Here is an 18,095-nt window from a genome sequence, read left to right as displayed (position 1 = left end):
CATTAATCAATGGTGCGGTGAAGAGGGCCGCTCACGGTGACTAAGGGAGCTGATGTGACAGGTGACAGCTGATGACCAGGAAGGATGGATCATCATCTTTTGGAGAGTTAACCCTTCGTCGGAAGCATAAATTTACCCTGGGACACCAGGGAATTGGTATCATTTTTATCATGTGTGTGTCTTGCAGATGGCTCAGTGTGACACAGAGCTGTATCGAGCAGCTACAGCTTCCCATTGGCTCGAGACATCAGCGATCGAAAGCCATCAAAGACCTACATACAAAGTGAGTTTTCAGTGGCATTCAGCCCCTGCGCAGGTCAGATGGACGACAAGCATGAGAGTATCATTACCGCCATGAATTCCAAATAAATGCACATACTCCACAACAGACCAGGCCAGTTATTCCTCTCTGACTCACTGTCTTCACCACCCCGCGGGGCCTCACACCACACCGGGCTCAGACTTCTGCTGCCAGGCCATGCTGCTGCCCGGCACTCCCTCCACGTCAGTGCTCCTCATAAACGTGAGCGGGGTAGCTTCTCTTCATCAGCTGCACTTTCCACCCTGGCAAAGTCGTTTTCATTACTCTTGTAAAATGTTTAGTCACAGAGCGCATTCAGATCTTACTAGTACACACACTGACATATACAACAGGCTTTGCTCAATGATAGCATTTACCTTTAATTAGTACTAGTTAAAAGTATAGCAATATTTTTATGGTTATTTGCTATCATGAAACTGTAATTTTATGACTGTAAATTCTTAATTTCTAATTCATCTACATTCCAGTTAGTGCAATATAAGCTAAACATGTATCTCTTATAATCTTTGGATGATACTGTATAATGCTAGTATGGCAATTAAATAAGTGCTTTTTTTAGCTGATGGAGAGATCATTTTGCGTATTAAGTTTTTCATCTTAATGGCAAGCTGTCGTGAGGGGTTGGGGAGTTTAAGGTGCCGTGTTTGAGTCTGCATTCTGGAACTGACCATCTGTGATGTAGGCTGGCTTCTCAGCTGTAGTTCGAAACGGAGATGTAAATGCTGGACAGCTGTGGCATTATGCCAGGCGGACGAGAGATCGCAGGGGTGAAAGCACTCTACAGCAAGGCGCAGGGGAGGGAAAGCGATATGATGATATGGCTCACGTTTCTCCTGTAGATTTAATATCAGATTTGTGTAGTGAGGAAGTCATGTATGAAAATCACACAGGAGGCTTGTTGTATGAATTGGTATCTTGGAGTTTTACTTTTTACTAAAGAATGAAAAGCCAAATGGAAAAGTGTACACGACAGGCTGTCTCGATAAAACGGTGTTTTAAATCCGGAATTCAACCGCAACTTATTCAGAGATCTATGGAAAATAATATGCGGGTGACCAAGACCCGCCTCTAATCCCGAACAAACAGGAAAGTCAGAGCAGCTTCTAATCCTGAATAAACAGGAAAGTGAGAGCCACTTTAAATCCCCGACAAACAAGAAAGTGAGAACAGCTTCTAATCCCAAACAAACAGGAAAGTGAGAGCAGCTTCTAATCCTGAACAAACAGGAAAGTGAGAGCAGCAAATCCATCTGGCCTGGGCTCTCCCTTGGGATGGGCAGCCCTCCTCTGTTAGCTGCTTAAGCAGCTGCTAGCAGCTCAGGCTGCTTCTCCTGGATACTTACCTTGTTGCTAATAAAGGAACACAAAGGTCATTTCAGTCTGGGTGATGCTTTGACAAAGCTGCATGCCATTTTTCCTGGCAACATTTGCTTTTCGTTATATCGGCAAAAGGCAGGTGAAAGCGGCAAGAATGCTTAGAGCACAGCTGAGTTAATCTGCAGAACTATGGGCTTGTTTCAATACATACATTCTTTATTGTCAATAAATAAATGAAACACGTGATCATGGCACATTAACGATCACGACAGATCACATCCTTTACTTTGCCCAGAGAGTAGTGAGGATGACAGGAAGTGTGATAAGGATCATACTGATGTTAGCAGACTAACAACTGAGCATTTAATACTCTGAAGGGTCACATCCAGACTCACTGAATATCCAGTGCCATTTTCAACATAGACTATTGCTAAAGACTGTTTACTTTTTAAATATTGTTATTATTATAACAATAAGGCACCCACCCTAAAGATAGCCCAAGACATGATACATTGCTGAGTTAAATTTGGTGATATACTGGCACACCTTACATACAGCAACCAACAGTACTCCCATCAGAGCATTAAAACGCTTTATTGTGTTACCATGGCAGCGGCTACAATGAGGACACTATCAAGTCACCAAAATGATTGTTTTTTTTTTCATTATATTACATAATGTCAATTATGCAATCACTGTGAATAAAATACCGATATTAATAATGACCATTACTCGTTCAGAATGTTTTTTTTCTGCTAGGTGTTTGTCAAGAAACTGTAGAATGTAGGTATACAGCATACGGCGAATGAGAGAGACATTGACCGTTTATTGCCAAGGACACTAATATGAAGGTACACTGAATGAGAAGTCCTTCAGGGTCATATTGAGAGACACAAAACATGTACATACAAACAGAAATACCACTGCAACAGTAACAACCATAATGATGTCACAATACAGCGTAGAGTTTGCTTGGTCAAATACATACATGATATTCATCATGGAATTTCTGAAAAAGGATGGACCACTTAAAAGCAGTCTAGGCCTTCTTCAGCCAGCCTGTGAGCTTTCCCTTCATAAAGATCCTGCTGCTAAATCCTTCTATCCCTCCCCTCAATACTTACATTCGTGCATGACGGTTCTCAAGGCCTATTGCCTCTTTAAATCCCCACAACTGCTTTTAGTCAATGACAAACCACTGTAGGTTTGAGATATCAGGGAATCTTCAGGCTCATAAACAGTTTCACTAAAAATAAGCACATTTTTTCCTTCTGTACAGAATATTAGTATATATTTGTTCAATATTTTCATTGGACAAGTAAGAAATCTACATATATGTTGTTTGATAATATATCCCTTGTAAGTATATCTGTTTTAGGTACGGTAAATCTTATGAGATGGTATTCATATAGTAGTCAGCTGCTACTATCAGAACAACCAAATGATTGCAGGAGTAATGGCGTTGAGTGTTGCTACTTTTGTACACTCTGATACTGTCCTCCATTAAACTGTGATAAGATGTTTTTCATTAATAAATAGTGCATGTGGGTATTACTGCTTAGTTTCTCAGATACACTGTATAAAGCCTGCTTACTCTGAAAATTAAGGTGATGTTGTACATTTATTACTACCGTATCCTTATTACCAATAATTACCTTTTTTTCCTAAGTAATGCTTGTACATAGAAAAAAAGGTCATTTTTGGTAGTAATAAACATTTCTGCATATGTGTAGCTTACTGTAATTGCACCTATTTTGACTGCTTGATTGGCTGCTGTCAGCTTTTGTACAGATTTGCTAAGTAGCATGACTTTCCAGTACATGAACTGTTCAGACAAACATATTTTTGCATGCTATGTTGTATGCATTCTTTTTTCCAGTTTGGATATATGTTTGATTTGTGTGGTTCAGCTTTACAGACCCAACTGCACATCACTGAAATGTATAACATGAATTGTGGATAACAAACAGCTGTAGCTAATTCTGGCTGCTTCTCCCACTGTAAATATAAACATTTATTATTTTGTTATATTTATATACACATTTTTAATAACATTTTAGGCTAAAGGAAACACAGCTCCTCACTATCAGCACCTGTACACACATCAGATTTGCACAGAGTACAATTATGTAGATTTTCTCTGACAATTAGCGCACAATATTCTCAACAGACAGTGTTTAACGGGAATCGATGGTACGAGACACGGTTTGCAATTAAGGAACCAAAGGTCAGCTATAAAAAACTATGTCTGGATTTAAGCACTGGACTGTATATGTTGTACAAACACAGGCAAGGACTCTGAAAAGACCACCTCTGAAAGAGAAAGGCGTCAGGTTTCACGTTGACTGTCAAATTTGCGTGTGCAGTTCCTGCATTTCTTGAACAGCATACGAGATTAAACCACAGTCATCAGTAAAGACCTCACACGGAGTGAGTTACGTACATTGCACAGACAGATGTGGTTAAGAAACATGAATGAAAGCAGATATCAGCAGCATTGTAGGTTCAATTGTAAATAGCTGTCGCAATAACTGATAATGTGTATGAAGGCTATGGCTTGATGGACATATGTGGCTTTCCCAGGAAATGAGAGGACAATGGAAGAACTAAACAGGGATGTATGGTTATACTGATGGACATAGTGTCCTTGAGTCTGTAATATTGTGGGACAAACGGCAACATGGCCATTACTAGCCTGTAGATCACTCTAGGTGAGCATTCTCCTCAAGGGATTTATAATGCTGAAGAGGAGGGTAAAGGCACCTATCATTTTCAAATGGACAGGGTAGATAAGATAGAAATGAATTCTGGGTAAGTGGACATGAATGCAAACAGCTGTTAACTCTCGTCTGCCCAGACCTCTCGTTTCCTGTCTTCTTGCATCTTGTGGTCTCCGTCATGCCACCGCTTCCCCCTCTGGGCCTAGAGGCTGTCACGTCACTCCGAGCGAGGCGAGCGAGACCCGGTCACATTCAGCGCGGGACCTCAGGCTGTGCCACTGCTCCACAGGGGTGCGCTGTGACCCGAGTAGCCGCAGCCAGTGGTTGGCCTCGGGGGGGCCCGTGGGAAACTGGCCAATCACGATGCGGCCCACAAAGTCATTGCTGCTCTTCATGTTGTGGCCATAGACTGCAAAAGAGGAAAAAGGACACCCAGGTGGTCATTGAATAGTCTTATTGGGTTCCTGCTAAGTTGGAAGATGCTGTGTAGCTTTTGATCCAACGCTGTTTACTGTTGTCCCTGGCCATTCATTGGAATCTCAGCCTAGCTGTACTTATGCCTTGTCAACTCCTTGATAGCATGTATGTCTTTAAAGATGAGATTCTAGTTTCTATCATGAGTTTCTCTCTATATATATAGTAATGGCAGATAATTTTTGATGATGGTCATGGGAGTACTGTGTCCTGATACACAGGCATTGAGCGCTGTTGCGTATTGGACTGCGTAGCCAAAAGCCAGTAAGAGTGCCCTTCCTTACCCTTCCTACCGTCAAACGTGCCTGCAATGGGCACATGAGCATAGGAACTGGACCTAGGAGCAATAGAAGAAGGTTACCTGGACTATGAATCCCATTTCTGTTGCACTATGTGGATGGTTGAGTACATGTTGAGCATGTTTAGGCTCGATGCACTGTGTCGTGACACAGTACTCCCGTAATCGTCATTAAAATGATCTGGTATTTATTCCATATCAGCCCTTCTGTTGGTTTGTACCAGACAGGATAGCCTTCATTCTCAACTCACATGAAATCTTGGTCCCCAACACCCAGTCAGCGGTCCATGGGTTTTTCCTCCTTGCACCAGTCTCAGTAGGTACTCACCACAGCTGGCCATGAGATCCCCACAAGGCTTGCCTTTTTGGAGATGCACTGACCCAGTCATCTTATGATAATGAATTAGCTCTTGTCAAAGTCACTCAGATCTTCACCCCTGTCCGTTTCTTCTGCATTCAACATGTCGACTACAAGTTCTGAATATTAGCTTACTGTGTAATATATCCCAGATGCTGAAAAGCACCATTTACATGAGATAGTCATTCGCATCAATGGTGTAAAGCAACTCAGCATGTAAATTGAAATAATTCTCTTTCCCAGACAATTCTCACTTTCTGGCTGCTGTCTGGTTTCTCTTTTTCTTGCCTCTCATCTGCTATAATAAATACATGTCAAACAGACCATCAATTATAGAAAAATGAGGAGCAGTGACTTATTCCTGGGGTGCTGCCTACAAAAAGTTTATGAAACACACTTGTGAATTAGTAGTGAATTATTCAGTCCTGCAAAGGTGAAGTACAGCATCCTTCAGAGAACAGCCTCTCTCATTTTGGTGATGCTAACCTCTTCCCTAATCATTTTACCGCTGGGAGCGACTGCCTTCCGCCGCACTCTATGGGTCACCATGCGAAGCCACACCAGTGCATTTTTAATACAGTGCGAGTCACCCACAGACGCAATAACCTAAAGCTGGGCTGTGGAATGGCACTCAGAGGCATCCAGCCTGTACTGTGGGTGTCACAACACCTCCGGCCAGGCCGAAACATTGCGCAATTATGCAGTCATAAAAAAAAATAAAAAATCTAAAGTGTATTGATTAGTAGTGATGGCCAAAGGTAGCTTCATGAGCTACTTGCTGTATTTTCTGACCTCACTAGATGGTGCTCTTTGGTGTTGCCCCAAAGCACGCCAAGAGCACCATCTTGTGCAGTCAAAAAATTCAGCACATGGTTCGTGAAGCTTCATTTAGTCATCACTATTGGTTAGCCTCCAAGCTCAGCATAGCTCATAATCATGCTGATTTTTCATATACTGTAGCTGGGCAGAGGGGCACGCTGTCCTAACTTCTGTGGGGTTTCCTAGCCACTGCCTTGCCATCTTCTTAAAGTAAACCTTCACATATCCCTGTTAATTTCCAGATACCTCCAAAGAACCAGTGCCTACATGGAAAGACAACCTAACAATCCACAGCATCAAGGAAAGACAAATACTTGGCTACAAACAGGCATGTGAAGTCAGTGATCTGTACTGAGTAGAATGCGACGCTGAGGAGGGCAGTGATTACAGGGAAAAGAGTCAGGATTACATGGTCACCTCCACAGATATTAGATGGGCAAGACCCTGCAGGAATCGAGGTGACCAGAAATGGAACTATTGTGATGTCATATTTGATGTACGTAAAATGATTTCAGCTCGGTCATAATACAGCTGACTTGCCATTACACATGGTGAGCTACATGCAATATTTGATTAAAAAAAGATCATTATCAATCAACGCGATTAAGCTTTTGAAAGACATTTGATATCTATATCTATGGCAATTTGTGCTCTTTTTTAAATTTAATATCCTACACTGATGAGGAAAAAAGATGGAAAAAAAACAGTAAGTAGTTTTGTATTATGTGCTGGGCTGATTTCTACAGGTCCTCAGATTTTAGAAATTAGAACCATCTGTAGGAGCTGGTGAAGATTCAACAGAGTGAATGTAAGCATTTCTTCACTTATTTTTCATCCCATTCTTAAAAGCTCACACTGGTAAAACTACACTTATTATGAGACCTGTCCAACTCATCACTGTCTTCCCCAAGCATCCATTAAGTCAACAAATGATCAAAGACGTTGATCATGAAAGACATACCTGGAAGATGACCCACCGTCCCATAGGAAAAAGGTCTAGTTTGACCCACTAGGCAGGTTCCTACCAGAGCCCTCAATAGGAAAAGCAGACAGAAGATAACCTACTGTCTAGGGTGAACAGATAATCCATGTCAGGAAGGACACTTTGAGCTACTTCAGGTTTTACAAACTAAATAGTTCAGTTCTTCTTGTACTTTAACTGGTTTGTTTCCTTGATTGAAAGACTCATCCAGGCATTTCATATTAACATTATTGACACATGCATGATTATAGGAGACTGACTACTTAACACACAGCATGATCTCAGTGCTTAAGTGAAATCCAGATCCTTTTAATTGCAATAGAAGCTTACAAACCCAGTCCTAGCTCAAACTGTCCTCCCTGACATGGATTATCTGCTTACCCTACTACCGTCCCAATGCATGTTAAGCTTCGTCCAAAGAACAGGGCATCTATAGGAAGAGCACAAAGAACAGGTACAGCAGTGTACAGTACCTGAAAACACCAGGCTAACTTCACTCAGCTCCTCTTGCGGCACTCGGAAGCTGAAAGATTCATTGTAGAAAGGGTCGATGGTGCCCTTCATGCAGGACGTCTTCTTGGTCTTCACCAGTTTCAACCCTGTCACTAGCTGAACCTTGACGAAAGGATCTGGAGAATGCCAGGGACACCATATTTCATGTTGGGTAGCAGCACATTACTCATGCTGCAGTATCCTGTAGGACACCTAAAATAAAGCATCAAAGATCTGCTATTGTATTATTACTACTATTACTATTATAATAATAATTACTTCAGGAGTATGGGAATATGTGGCTGACAGGAACAGGGTGCTTTTCTGTGTCAGAGTACCTGAGCCTTGGCACATGTCCGTCTGCAGCAGCTGTTTGGCACGGATGACATCGACATTCAGCCTCCCAGCGCTGGGCAGATAGTTGAGCGATAGCAGCAGCTCTCCCAGCTCCACCTCATGCTGAGATGATGTTAGAGGAATGTTACAAACAGCAGCTGCAGTGGTGGTCACGGCTTATGGAGGACCTTGCTTTTGGTTCCCTGGGATCAACATTGACCTGGAATTCTGCCTGGGAGCGTGATGTTTCCAGCAATATAAACTGGCTCATTCTCCTAAGCATCATGCAAGTTGGTCTAATATCCTGCTAGTTAATTATGTGTGAATGCTGCCATACTTAGGATACAGGAGATCAGATGAAGCATACCTGCGAGCTGGGCACCAGAGCCCTCCACCAGTGGCCACCTTTGACCAGGTCCACGTCTCCCAGAGGCAGCGTCACCTTACCGATGACACAGTGGCGGGAGAACTTGTCAAAGTCGATGATGGAGAGCAGCAGCGTGCGACGCTGGGCCTCCAGAAAGGGCAGGTTGAATGTGAAGCGCTCCTCGAACACGGGATTCTGGGTCTTCCGCTTGACGCCGGTCTGGCGGGAGTTTTTGTTGTCGGGCAGCAGGCTGACTTTGACGTAGGGGTTGGAGTGGGCCATGTCCTGGCGGGAGGCATCGCAGGAGACGGGCAGGGGCAGGTCACGTGCCTCGATGACGCGCACGCTCAGGTGGCCGCGCACCAGGTCGAACTGCACGCTGAAGTGCAGCATGCCCAACTGGAAACGCGAGGCCACCTCCTCATCTGTCAGGGAGTCGACGTCGTCGCCGCTAGAGTCTGCCGAGTACAGCCGGGGCTCCAGCTTGTGAAAGTAGTCCTCCGACCTTTCGTAGGGCTTGCGTAGGACTGTCGGCTGCACCGGCTCCTTCCTGGGACCCATTGCCCAGAATTCAATAGGCTTGATATCAACAAGTGAGGAACTGGGTCTCCGAGTCTCCAGACCTGCTTAAAATATATCATTATAAAAATACTAATACTTACATACTACTAACGCTACTGCTAGAGCCTATTGCCCTGTGCCTAGTGATTGGCTCCCTGATGCTGAGCAGGATAAATGGTCAGAAGATGGATATATAAATGAATGGATAGATGGATGATTGGACAATTACAATGATAAAAGGACAATTCATATGACCTTGTCTGGATGATATATTTTTTTAAGGGTACAGCATTTACAGCAGAAGACTTCAGCCTGAAGCATATGATGTAAGTGCAACCCACACATTTTTTCAGCATTTTTAATACAACATGGTGTGTATAGGATGCAGAGTTATGATTTTCTTTGATATATATTCTCCTGGAAATATTTAACTCCCACTTCAAAGGTACAACAGCAGATGCCTCCTGGGACTGCAGCCAACAGCACGTTGATTTCTTTAATGCCACAGCAGAAAGGAGACTCACTGGATAGCCGGTGTGCCAAGCTGTAGCTGGAGTGGGAGGTGTCCGAGCTGGAGGAATGCCTGTTCTGAGAGCTGTCCGGGGGGGTGGCAGGGTGGTCAAAGCCCGGGGCACCCTGGCTCATCTCTTTCTCAGTGTTGTACTCGTTGACTCTGAGGGGGAAAAGAATTAGCATTGTTGATCTAATCTCACTGTGATGGGTTGGCGCCCCATCTTGGGTTGTTCCTTGTCTTGCGCCCATAGCCTCCGAGATACTGTAGGCTTCGGACCCCCCGCGACGCTGAATAGGACAAACGGTTTCAGAAAATGAATGGAGGGATGGATCTAATCTCCTTAAGTTGGCATGTGGGGTTTTAATGAATGAATTCAATTGACATTTTCATAGTGTTTTTGAAGTCTTGCAGGAAGAAAACAGCTGATTCTGTTGTAAGAAAATATGGACACCCCAACATTAAACACACCTAACTGACCTAAGTGAATAAAATATTTTGATCTACTCAAGCTGTAAAACCTTCAAAACTGTAATATCAGAGAATGTAATGTTTTTCCTTTTTCCAAGGTTATATCGGCAATTCAAAAATTTCATCTTCAATTTCAGAGCTTAGATAAATTTTATATTTTAAAAGGAAGCCTTCTTAGTTACTTGTGCACAGCTATTGATCTTCAAGGTCCAACTGTATGGTCTTTGTAAGGTTTAGTAGTGTCTCTTCATTCCACAATAAACAAATTATGTCAGATCATAATGGTGTCAGAGTCAGCACCTGTCTGTCCGAGTCTTTCGTGTCTTCTCCCCGTTTGGCCAGTAGGTGTCGCTGGCCATCCTGTCCTCCCTGTTGTCAAAGTGCTTAGTGTGTTGCTCCTGCTTACCTAACTACTGCATGGCTCAGTGAGTAGAGAATGCGGCCGTTAACTCTTCCGTTGTGTGTTGAAATCCTACCTCCTCTGTTTAACAAATACAGTTTTGCCTTCCATTTATTACTTAAAGAACTTCAAGAACACTTAAAGCAAGGAACTTTTAACATGCCCCGTTCACCTGAACACACAACTGCCTTGTCTGTATCTTTTCACTGCATCTCTGCATCATACGGAAGTCCACAGAGGACATCTATCATGATCTTTTTATGTCTTGTTATGTCAGGATTACATCTTATTTTTCTTGTGATGTCAACAAAGCCAATCCGGGGTTCACACGCATGCCAAACCATAGGACAGGAATCCATATGGATCATAGATCCACTATGGTCTGTTACACCACTACTTTGGACCTGTTTCTGGAATGTCTCCAGCAGAGTAATTATATCATTGTTCGACTTTGAAGCACGACCCTTAACCCTAAACCTACTCTGGAGCACCAAAGAAACTGACTGGTCCTGTTCTCTCAGCCCAAGCTTCACTTTCTACTCTATATTGTCGCTGTCAACATTATCTCCAAAAATCCATTATTTCACGAGTGTGAAAAAACACATTTTTTCAGAAACTACTTTACAAAATAAATCTAGGACAACGTAATGAGACACTTTATCACCACCAACTGAAACCTATTTTACACACATTCATTTACTTAATGAATGGTGTAATATTTTAAATGGACTTACGAGGATTTTGTCAGCAAGGAAAACATGTCAATGTCAACAAGATGCAAACTAATCTTACTATAGCAATGATGTTAGTTAACTAGCTATCTAGCTATTAATGTTGAGTTGTTAAAATTAGATATATAGTAATCCATACAAATAGCCATCCTGAATATGTTAACTAGTACAAACATAAATATCAGTTAAATAAATAGATTTCATAAAACATCTTTTCATTGGTCAATTAGACGGCAAATGCTATCAGTAGACAGAGGAGAATGGGCGTATTCCATCTACAGTAAAAAGTCACACTCATCAATAAGTGGACATACGTGTTTTTCATCTGACAGCAATAATATGTGGGTGTGCCTCATAAGACAGATTAATGGGATACGTGAAAAACAAATAATTCCCATTTACCTGTTCTCCTGCTTCTACAAAGGCCTAATGAAGTATCACCATTAATATAGAAGTAGCCATACTTTCTGGTACCAGCCAGAAACATCATTGTTGTCTGTGTTTACAGTAGAGAAACCATAACATACGGCTTTGCAGATGAGCTTCTGCTGCACAGGTTGTAAGATGCTGGGGCTGATGCATTAGTCAGTCATGGATGACAAACAGGATTCAGTGCCAGGGTCTTGCTCGGAGAAAACATCTGGCATGCTAATACATGAAAACACGTCTGGTGTCTCCCAGACAAGAGTGGGATCCTCTCAGGAAGGCGACAGGATCCACACACTGGAGAAAACTCAGTAACAGGACTACTAAATCTCCAGGCCTGCGGCCTGCCGTCGATATCCCCCTACAGGAAGGACGAGGATGTACTAGGAACAGTACTGAACCTGGCTGGAGCTCAATGAGAGAGGAAAAGGGAAGGCACTGATGCTGTCTAAGAACATGGCAGTTTGAATCGCCATGCTCTTCAAAGGCAGGAGAACATTTGGTACTCCTTGGTGTTAAGCAGACCGCCGCCCCCTCAACGTGACACAGTGCTCTCAGTTACAGCGGTCACAAGATGCTAGAGAGTCCTAGCATGGAGGAAGTGAATTATGGAGCATTCAGGGACTCTAAGATTTATATTGAATAAAAAAGAAAAAAAACTACATAGAAAACTTACACATGTAGTTAACTTGTTATCACTTAGCTTTAAATTTAAAACCATTTCTTTAATCGAGTTAACACAGTAAAGCACGGATTAAATATTGTATATTTGTGTGTGATAAAAGAAATAAATCCCTGCTTATATACAATACCTTTTCTTTTCTTATTGCCATCTGTTCATCAAGCCTTTTTGAAAGCCTTGAAACTCAACTTGTACTAGCTTTGAGTAATATTTTTTTGGAAATGAATAATCTGTACACCACAAAGTTAATGCTAGGGATTCAGCAGTGGCCAGCGGTCAATAATCTTGTTTATCCTTCAGTGTTTACTTTTTGGGATCTTTGTGGTCAGCTAGGTTGTTTAGTTTATCGCTCATTGCATTATTGGTTGATTGTTCTACGTGTTATTTGTTAATTTAGTTTATTGCCTCATTGAGTTAATTTGTTCCATACTGTTATTCTTTTGGTACTTAAGCCTGTTCTGAGTTTGTTTCTGTGAGAGACTGTGAGTCTAGCACAACTTTGCCGCTAATTTTCAACAAATTTTAACATGGTTGAATGTGTGATTAATCGCTCTGTTTATGTGATTAATTGCGATTAAAAACATTAATTGCCTGACAGCCCTTGTCAGTGCTGGGTTCACATGCATCATGTAAAGTGTTACTTTTTTGCAAAATTTTACTTATAAAGTGTGTCTCCTACACAAAGACAGCCTAAAATATCACACAATTTCATACCAATGCTACCCTTTTGACCATAGTATGAAAATAGCTTTAAGAAAGGTCCCATCATGTTGTATTGATGGCTACACGCTCATTTCCTAAATGTTTGTGACAGGGAAGGAGACCACTTGGAATGTTACTGCGTTCCACTCATCTGTACATAAGACTGACTCCAACACATACAAAGTGACTCATTTTGCTGCCTAATACCTTTCCACCACAGGCTGCATGACTCATCGGCCCCCACCTCCGAGCCCCCTGCTCCCCTGTGCAGACCAGTGGCCGGGCATCAGCCCAGATGTTTTCCACACCTCTCCACAAAGCACCAGCACAGCTGGATTTGCAGGTGGGTGGCATCTACAAATGAGCAGGGGCCTCGACGCAAATGGCTCACATCAATAACAGCTGATGTGTCAGCATCAAGCCACAGGACACCCTGTATTAGGGGCTACATTTAGGATGCTCTGCTTCCCTCCAGCTGTCCAAAGACACACAGCGAGGGACTGTATGCATATGTGTGCCCAATGATGGTCTGGAATTCCATCTAGGGGGTACCTCTGCCTGAGATTTGGCATCAATAGCAATGTTAGCACTGGCTAATTGGCTAATGCCCTGACTTGAGAAAGCCTCGGTCACAGGCACTATGAGGGAAAAAGGTGTGTGAAGGTCCTGGGGTGGGGGAGGGGTCACTCACAGCCAAGATGGGGTTTGGGCAGGAAAAGGTCCCAAGATCTCCACTTCATCATCGCCTACTGGGCAGCAGCTGCATTCCCAGCAAGACTGCCAACAGGACTGGTATGTCCAGCGGCACAACAGGAAGTTGGACAATTTGGACAGGAGACCCTGAGTGAGGGAGAGCGACAGGGTGTGTTAGAGGAGGGGCTACTACACTGATCTCACACGCTCACTGTACACATCCCCACTGATGTGATAATGAAATAACAAAAAAAGCAACATGCATGCAGGGCCCACTCAGTCTACTCAGTCCTCACCTAATAATCAAGGGCACTAAGATGTCAGTCTTGAATGGATTTGCAGCTATTGAGGCATCGGGAAACAAGAGGGCCCAGAAGTCTACATGACTGTCAGAGCCATGGGCATTAATTATCAAATAATCAAAACCAGCTAATGCACCCCCCTGGACCCCCTTAAATGGATGGAGGCCTCAAGCCTCCCGATGCTCAACCCAAAGTTATGCCCTTGGTCAGAGCTCACGTCAAAGGTGAAGAATCGCATCTTCTTCGATACAGCAGCTTCTCGGTCCCGGTGTCAAGCTACTTAGACAAGTCAGGTTCCGTCCTTTGAACAGTCAAGCTGCTCATTTTGGTTCAGTCATTAAAAAGCCCAGTTTGGTTCCATTTTCATTAAATATTAAGATGAAGCTTTGCTATTCAAATGTCACTTTCGGATGACAGGTTGAAAGATTTTTAGAGAACATGACTCTGCTCTTATTGAAATCCTATCGAGCAGTATTCTGATGGTGCTAAAGGTTCTTCAGGCAACATGCAGCTTTTTGTAAAGGATTTCTGAAGAGGACTTTCTAGTTGAAATGATTTTTAATTTCCTCGAACATAGATGACAGGCATCACTGGTAACAGGCAGACAGTAGAGCAAATCACCTACTTCCTGATGACAACATGCTCTGAACACACACAATCCGACACTGCGAGCTCAGTCAGGTCTCTCAGCTCAAACATTCACTTATATTACGCACCTTTAAATCTACAATCAATGCCTTCCCTATGATCAAACTGATAAATCATTACATTTCACATACATACCAGTCAAACATTTTTTCACACCACATTTTTTTTACTACTTTCCATTTATTTCATAAGCTGCAGATTTTTTCTTGTTATTTAGTATTGGAAAGCTGAGTGAACAACTATAAATGAAAATATACTCAAAACAAGTTTTCTTAATAATAATGAAAGAGTACATAACAGAGCATGTCTGACATCGTATTAACTGGTTGTATGGTGATGGCAAATTCTTTCTTTTAACTTTAAAAGCACTAGTTAACTATTTCCTCCCACGAAACAGAGCAGTATTTAATGTCCCTTGTAGAAAGAATGCCTCGGATTTTCTCTGTTGTTATAACTGCTTGAGGAGGTTACTTTAATGAATCAAAGATATGATATTTTCTTGCTAATAAAGTACTCAAATGGTACAACATACTGTAAAATTATTTGTTAGCAAAAAATATTTATTTTTAAATAAATGTTAAGTGAGTAAAATGCAAATATAGAAAATCTCAATGTGTGCAAAAAGATTTTGCCTGGTGTACAAGCATGAAAAAAACAAACCAGAGATTTAATGCTTAGAATGGGTGAGTTGTGTCTTGTCTAAGCTGGTGCCTGCTGATGATGTTACATACAAATATACAACCTGACATATACAGTGATATTTCTTCAAGATGGCATCGCCCCGGAACCTAAAAACAATGAATACCTCAACCTCTAAGTAATAAAAATAACAGTCCTTGAGATTTAACACTGGGTGAGACTGGGCAACAACAGGAATCCAAAAAAATTCATAGAACTTCTGTTCAAATGTCTTTATTCAACCAGTTATGTGTGATGGGCCTGACTACCAGAACCTACTCACTGTCTTTTATTTAGTCACCCCGCTAGTAAAGGATTTCAGTGAGATATAAGGAGAGGTCTGTTACGAATATTATGAATTGTATTCCTATATTTGCCAAACTGAACATTAGAGTCCTTCTGGACAAGGCTGGCAGATTCAGATGTGTGGCCTTTTTACCTCATTGACAGGTTCCAGCTGTCCTTTTTCGTAGCCACAGATGGGAAGATACCGGAGGGGAAGCGGGAGAAGGACAGAGAGGGAGAGAGAAAGGAAAACAGTTTAGAATCGCAGGATGTAGTCGACGTGATTTTGCTATCTTCCCGCTCCTCACCTGTTCACAGGAAACTCTGAGTGGCGCAGTAACGCGCATCAGAGACAAAGTATGATCCAAAGCAATCTGAGGGGGCTCTTCAGCACCAAGGCAGCAGGCAGCTTGGGGTCTCAGGAAGGCGCCTATGGCATGGGGTCAACCATGGTGCCTTACCCATCTACCAGGGCTGGACTGGCCATCTGGCATCTGGCAAACTCATTTTATCTACCAGGGCTGATGGGTTTGGGGGCCAGTAAAATTTATCACGGGGAATCACAAACTCCGGGCCGATGTTAAATCCCAATCCAGCCCTGCCATCTACCTGAGATGATCCTGTTCGGATATCTTGCACGGTGACACATATACGCATTTCATATGCCTGTTTAGTGTAAGATGAGGCAAAGCACCACACGGAAAACAAAGGGCACTAATGAAAACCTGCAAGCCATGTTAACCTGGTGACCGGGCAGCCTTGAGCATCGCAGGCAGAGCTGATTGCATCCCTGTTGTTTACCCGCGGCTAATACGTCTCCTCCACCCAGACTGGCTCCTCCCAGTCCTTGCAATTAGCTATAGCTGTAACCATGGCGACTGCGGCCTGAGCGCTGCCTCTCTGCTGCTGTCCCCCCGCCGACCGCGATGGGCTGCTGGAGCCGGGGCCAGAAGTGGGAGGGGGGAGCCTGTTACAGATCCCATCTGGCTCCCCTGACCCCCGTCGGAGCCACAGACACGGTGTGCAAAACAGCAGACGGAGGGTGCACACGAACACGGGCTGGGCCGTCACGCCACACAGGTACACGCAAGGGGTCGCGGAGTAACTCATCTGACACACATACACACACACACACACACACAGGGGCATTATAAACACAGTTGAAAGCCTTGTGACAGTCTTCAATATCCAGCAGGCGCAGAAATTAGTCAGGTCCTGCAACCTGTTGGATGCTGTTAACAAACGGAGGAATAGCACAAACTTTTACGAAAGTGACCATCAGTCTCACCATCACCTTTAAACGCAATAAAGCCGTCTGTGAATTTTTACATAAAATCGACTCTCAAGTTCTGAGAAAAAACGCAGAGAATGTAGAGAAAGCGCAGGATTCCCCTGAGACGTGATGTCGTGAGACGCCAGCACAGACTTACCTGTATGTAAGCCATCTTGCCCTCAGTCACTCCCCATTACCTCAGAGCCCTCCTAGTGTGACATGACACTATACAGCCCATTCTGTCCTCAGTCAAAAAGGATGAATCCACCAGAAATCACATCAAACGGAGGCATGAATCCTCCCCTGGCTCAGGAGTGCTGCACACCTCCTGCAGCACAGTGCGGCCACCCGTGTGCCCTCCCCTCCCTCCTGCTCTCTCTCCCTCCCTCCCTAACTCCCCCCTCCCCCTCTACCCTTCTGCACATCCTCCTTCCCTTCCCATCTCTCTCTCTCGCTCTCTCTCTCCTCCTGTTTTACTTCCTCCTCAATCTTGTCCATCCTTCAGAACTAAACTCTCAGACAAACTCCTCCCCTCTCCCCCGGTTCCCCGAAATCCAGGTGCTGCTTTATAAGACTACATTTCAGTCTGCAGTTTGAAGTTCTTCAGCACCCTTAAATTGCCACCCTTGAATCAGTGGCCCTACCAGAGCGCTCACGGCTGATGGCCGGACAGGCGGTTCTGTCCACTGGGGGGCGCCTTAGAGCCCATTAGAGGCTGAGCAAGATCAGTAACCCGGCAGGCAGACGTACGGCCGAGGTGAGTGCCTTTCCATGGAGATGACAGCATTCATCACCTGTTGCTTTGCCGCCTGCCTGAGCACATACCAGCCTTTAGTTTTCAAAGAGCCAAGCTACAGTTTACCCAGAGTATGTCTCTAATGTTTATCCCATCATATTTAAAACAGCTTCACTTTCAAAGATTTTTCAATGCATAAAAGATAAGGTACTTTTATCAATGCGTGTTTTTGCATTCAGCATATTAGACTTAACTAGCATTTTTATCCAGGGAAATGCCTGTTTACATTTATCTATTAGCTAGAGTAAGATTCAGCCCCAGAATGTTCAGTACCCAATCCTATTTCTTTATACCATGACTTCATATGATGACTTAACTAATACTCTTTTATGAAGCTGGTATATGATAAACTTTACCCGTCATGAATGGCATTAATGAATGCGTTGTCTTTCTTTTTTAATTTCACCAAAATTATTTTATACATCTCACCATATTCCTTTTTAATTCATTAT

The 18,095-nt window shown here is 43.2% G+C and overlaps 1 protein-coding gene across 3 annotated transcripts; it reads right to left on the bottom strand.

The window, feature by feature from the left end:
• Positions 1 to 1,833: 1,833 nt before the first annotated feature.
• syt17 (synaptotagmin XVII) lies at positions 1,834 to 17,191 on the bottom strand. 3 transcript variants are annotated; one of them, XM_023825171.2, is made up of 8 exons: positions 17,005 to 17,191; positions 15,729 to 15,751; positions 13,660 to 13,808; positions 9,570 to 9,718; positions 8,485 to 9,110; positions 8,120 to 8,240; positions 7,763 to 7,918; positions 1,834 to 4,767 (listed from the first exon to the last, which is right to left on the bottom strand). In XM_023825171.2, exons 4-8 carry the CDS (start codon positions 9,688 to 9,690, stop codon positions 4,571 to 4,573), a joined length of 1,221 nt encoding a protein of 406 aa, XP_023680939.1. In that variant the 5' UTR covers positions 9,691 to 9,718; positions 13,660 to 13,808; positions 15,729 to 15,751; positions 17,005 to 17,191; the 3' UTR covers positions 1,834 to 4,570. The 3 variants fall into 3 exon arrangements, with proteins under 3 accessions (XP_023680939.1, XP_023680937.1, XP_023680938.1); XM_023825169.2 differs by having other exon boundaries at positions 15,729 to 15,746; XM_023825170.2 differs by having other exon boundaries at positions 8,485 to 9,107; positions 15,729 to 15,746.
• Between the last annotated feature and the right edge of the window lie 904 nt (positions 17,192 to 18,095).

The sequence above is a fragment of the Paramormyrops kingsleyae genome, chromosome 5 (genome assembly GCF_048594095.1).
Source record: "Paramormyrops kingsleyae isolate MSU_618 chromosome 5, PKINGS_0.4, whole genome shotgun sequence".
Taxonomy (NCBI): domain Eukaryota; kingdom Metazoa; phylum Chordata; class Actinopteri; order Osteoglossiformes; family Mormyridae; genus Paramormyrops; species Paramormyrops kingsleyae.
This window is presented reverse-complemented; position numbering and strand designations above follow the sequence as displayed.

Excerpts from the sequence above, each read along its gene's own strand:
- syt17 (XM_023825169.2), bottom strand. Across the intron at positions 9,719-13,659 it reads GCCCAAACCCCATCTTGGCT|AGTCAACGAGTACAACACTG; the intron begins GTGAGTGACCCC and ends TTTCCCCCTCAG. Across the intron at positions 7,919-8,119 it reads GGACATGTGCCAAGGCTCAG|ATCCTTTCGTCAAGGTTCAG; the intron begins GTACTCTGACAC and ends GGCATTCTCCAG.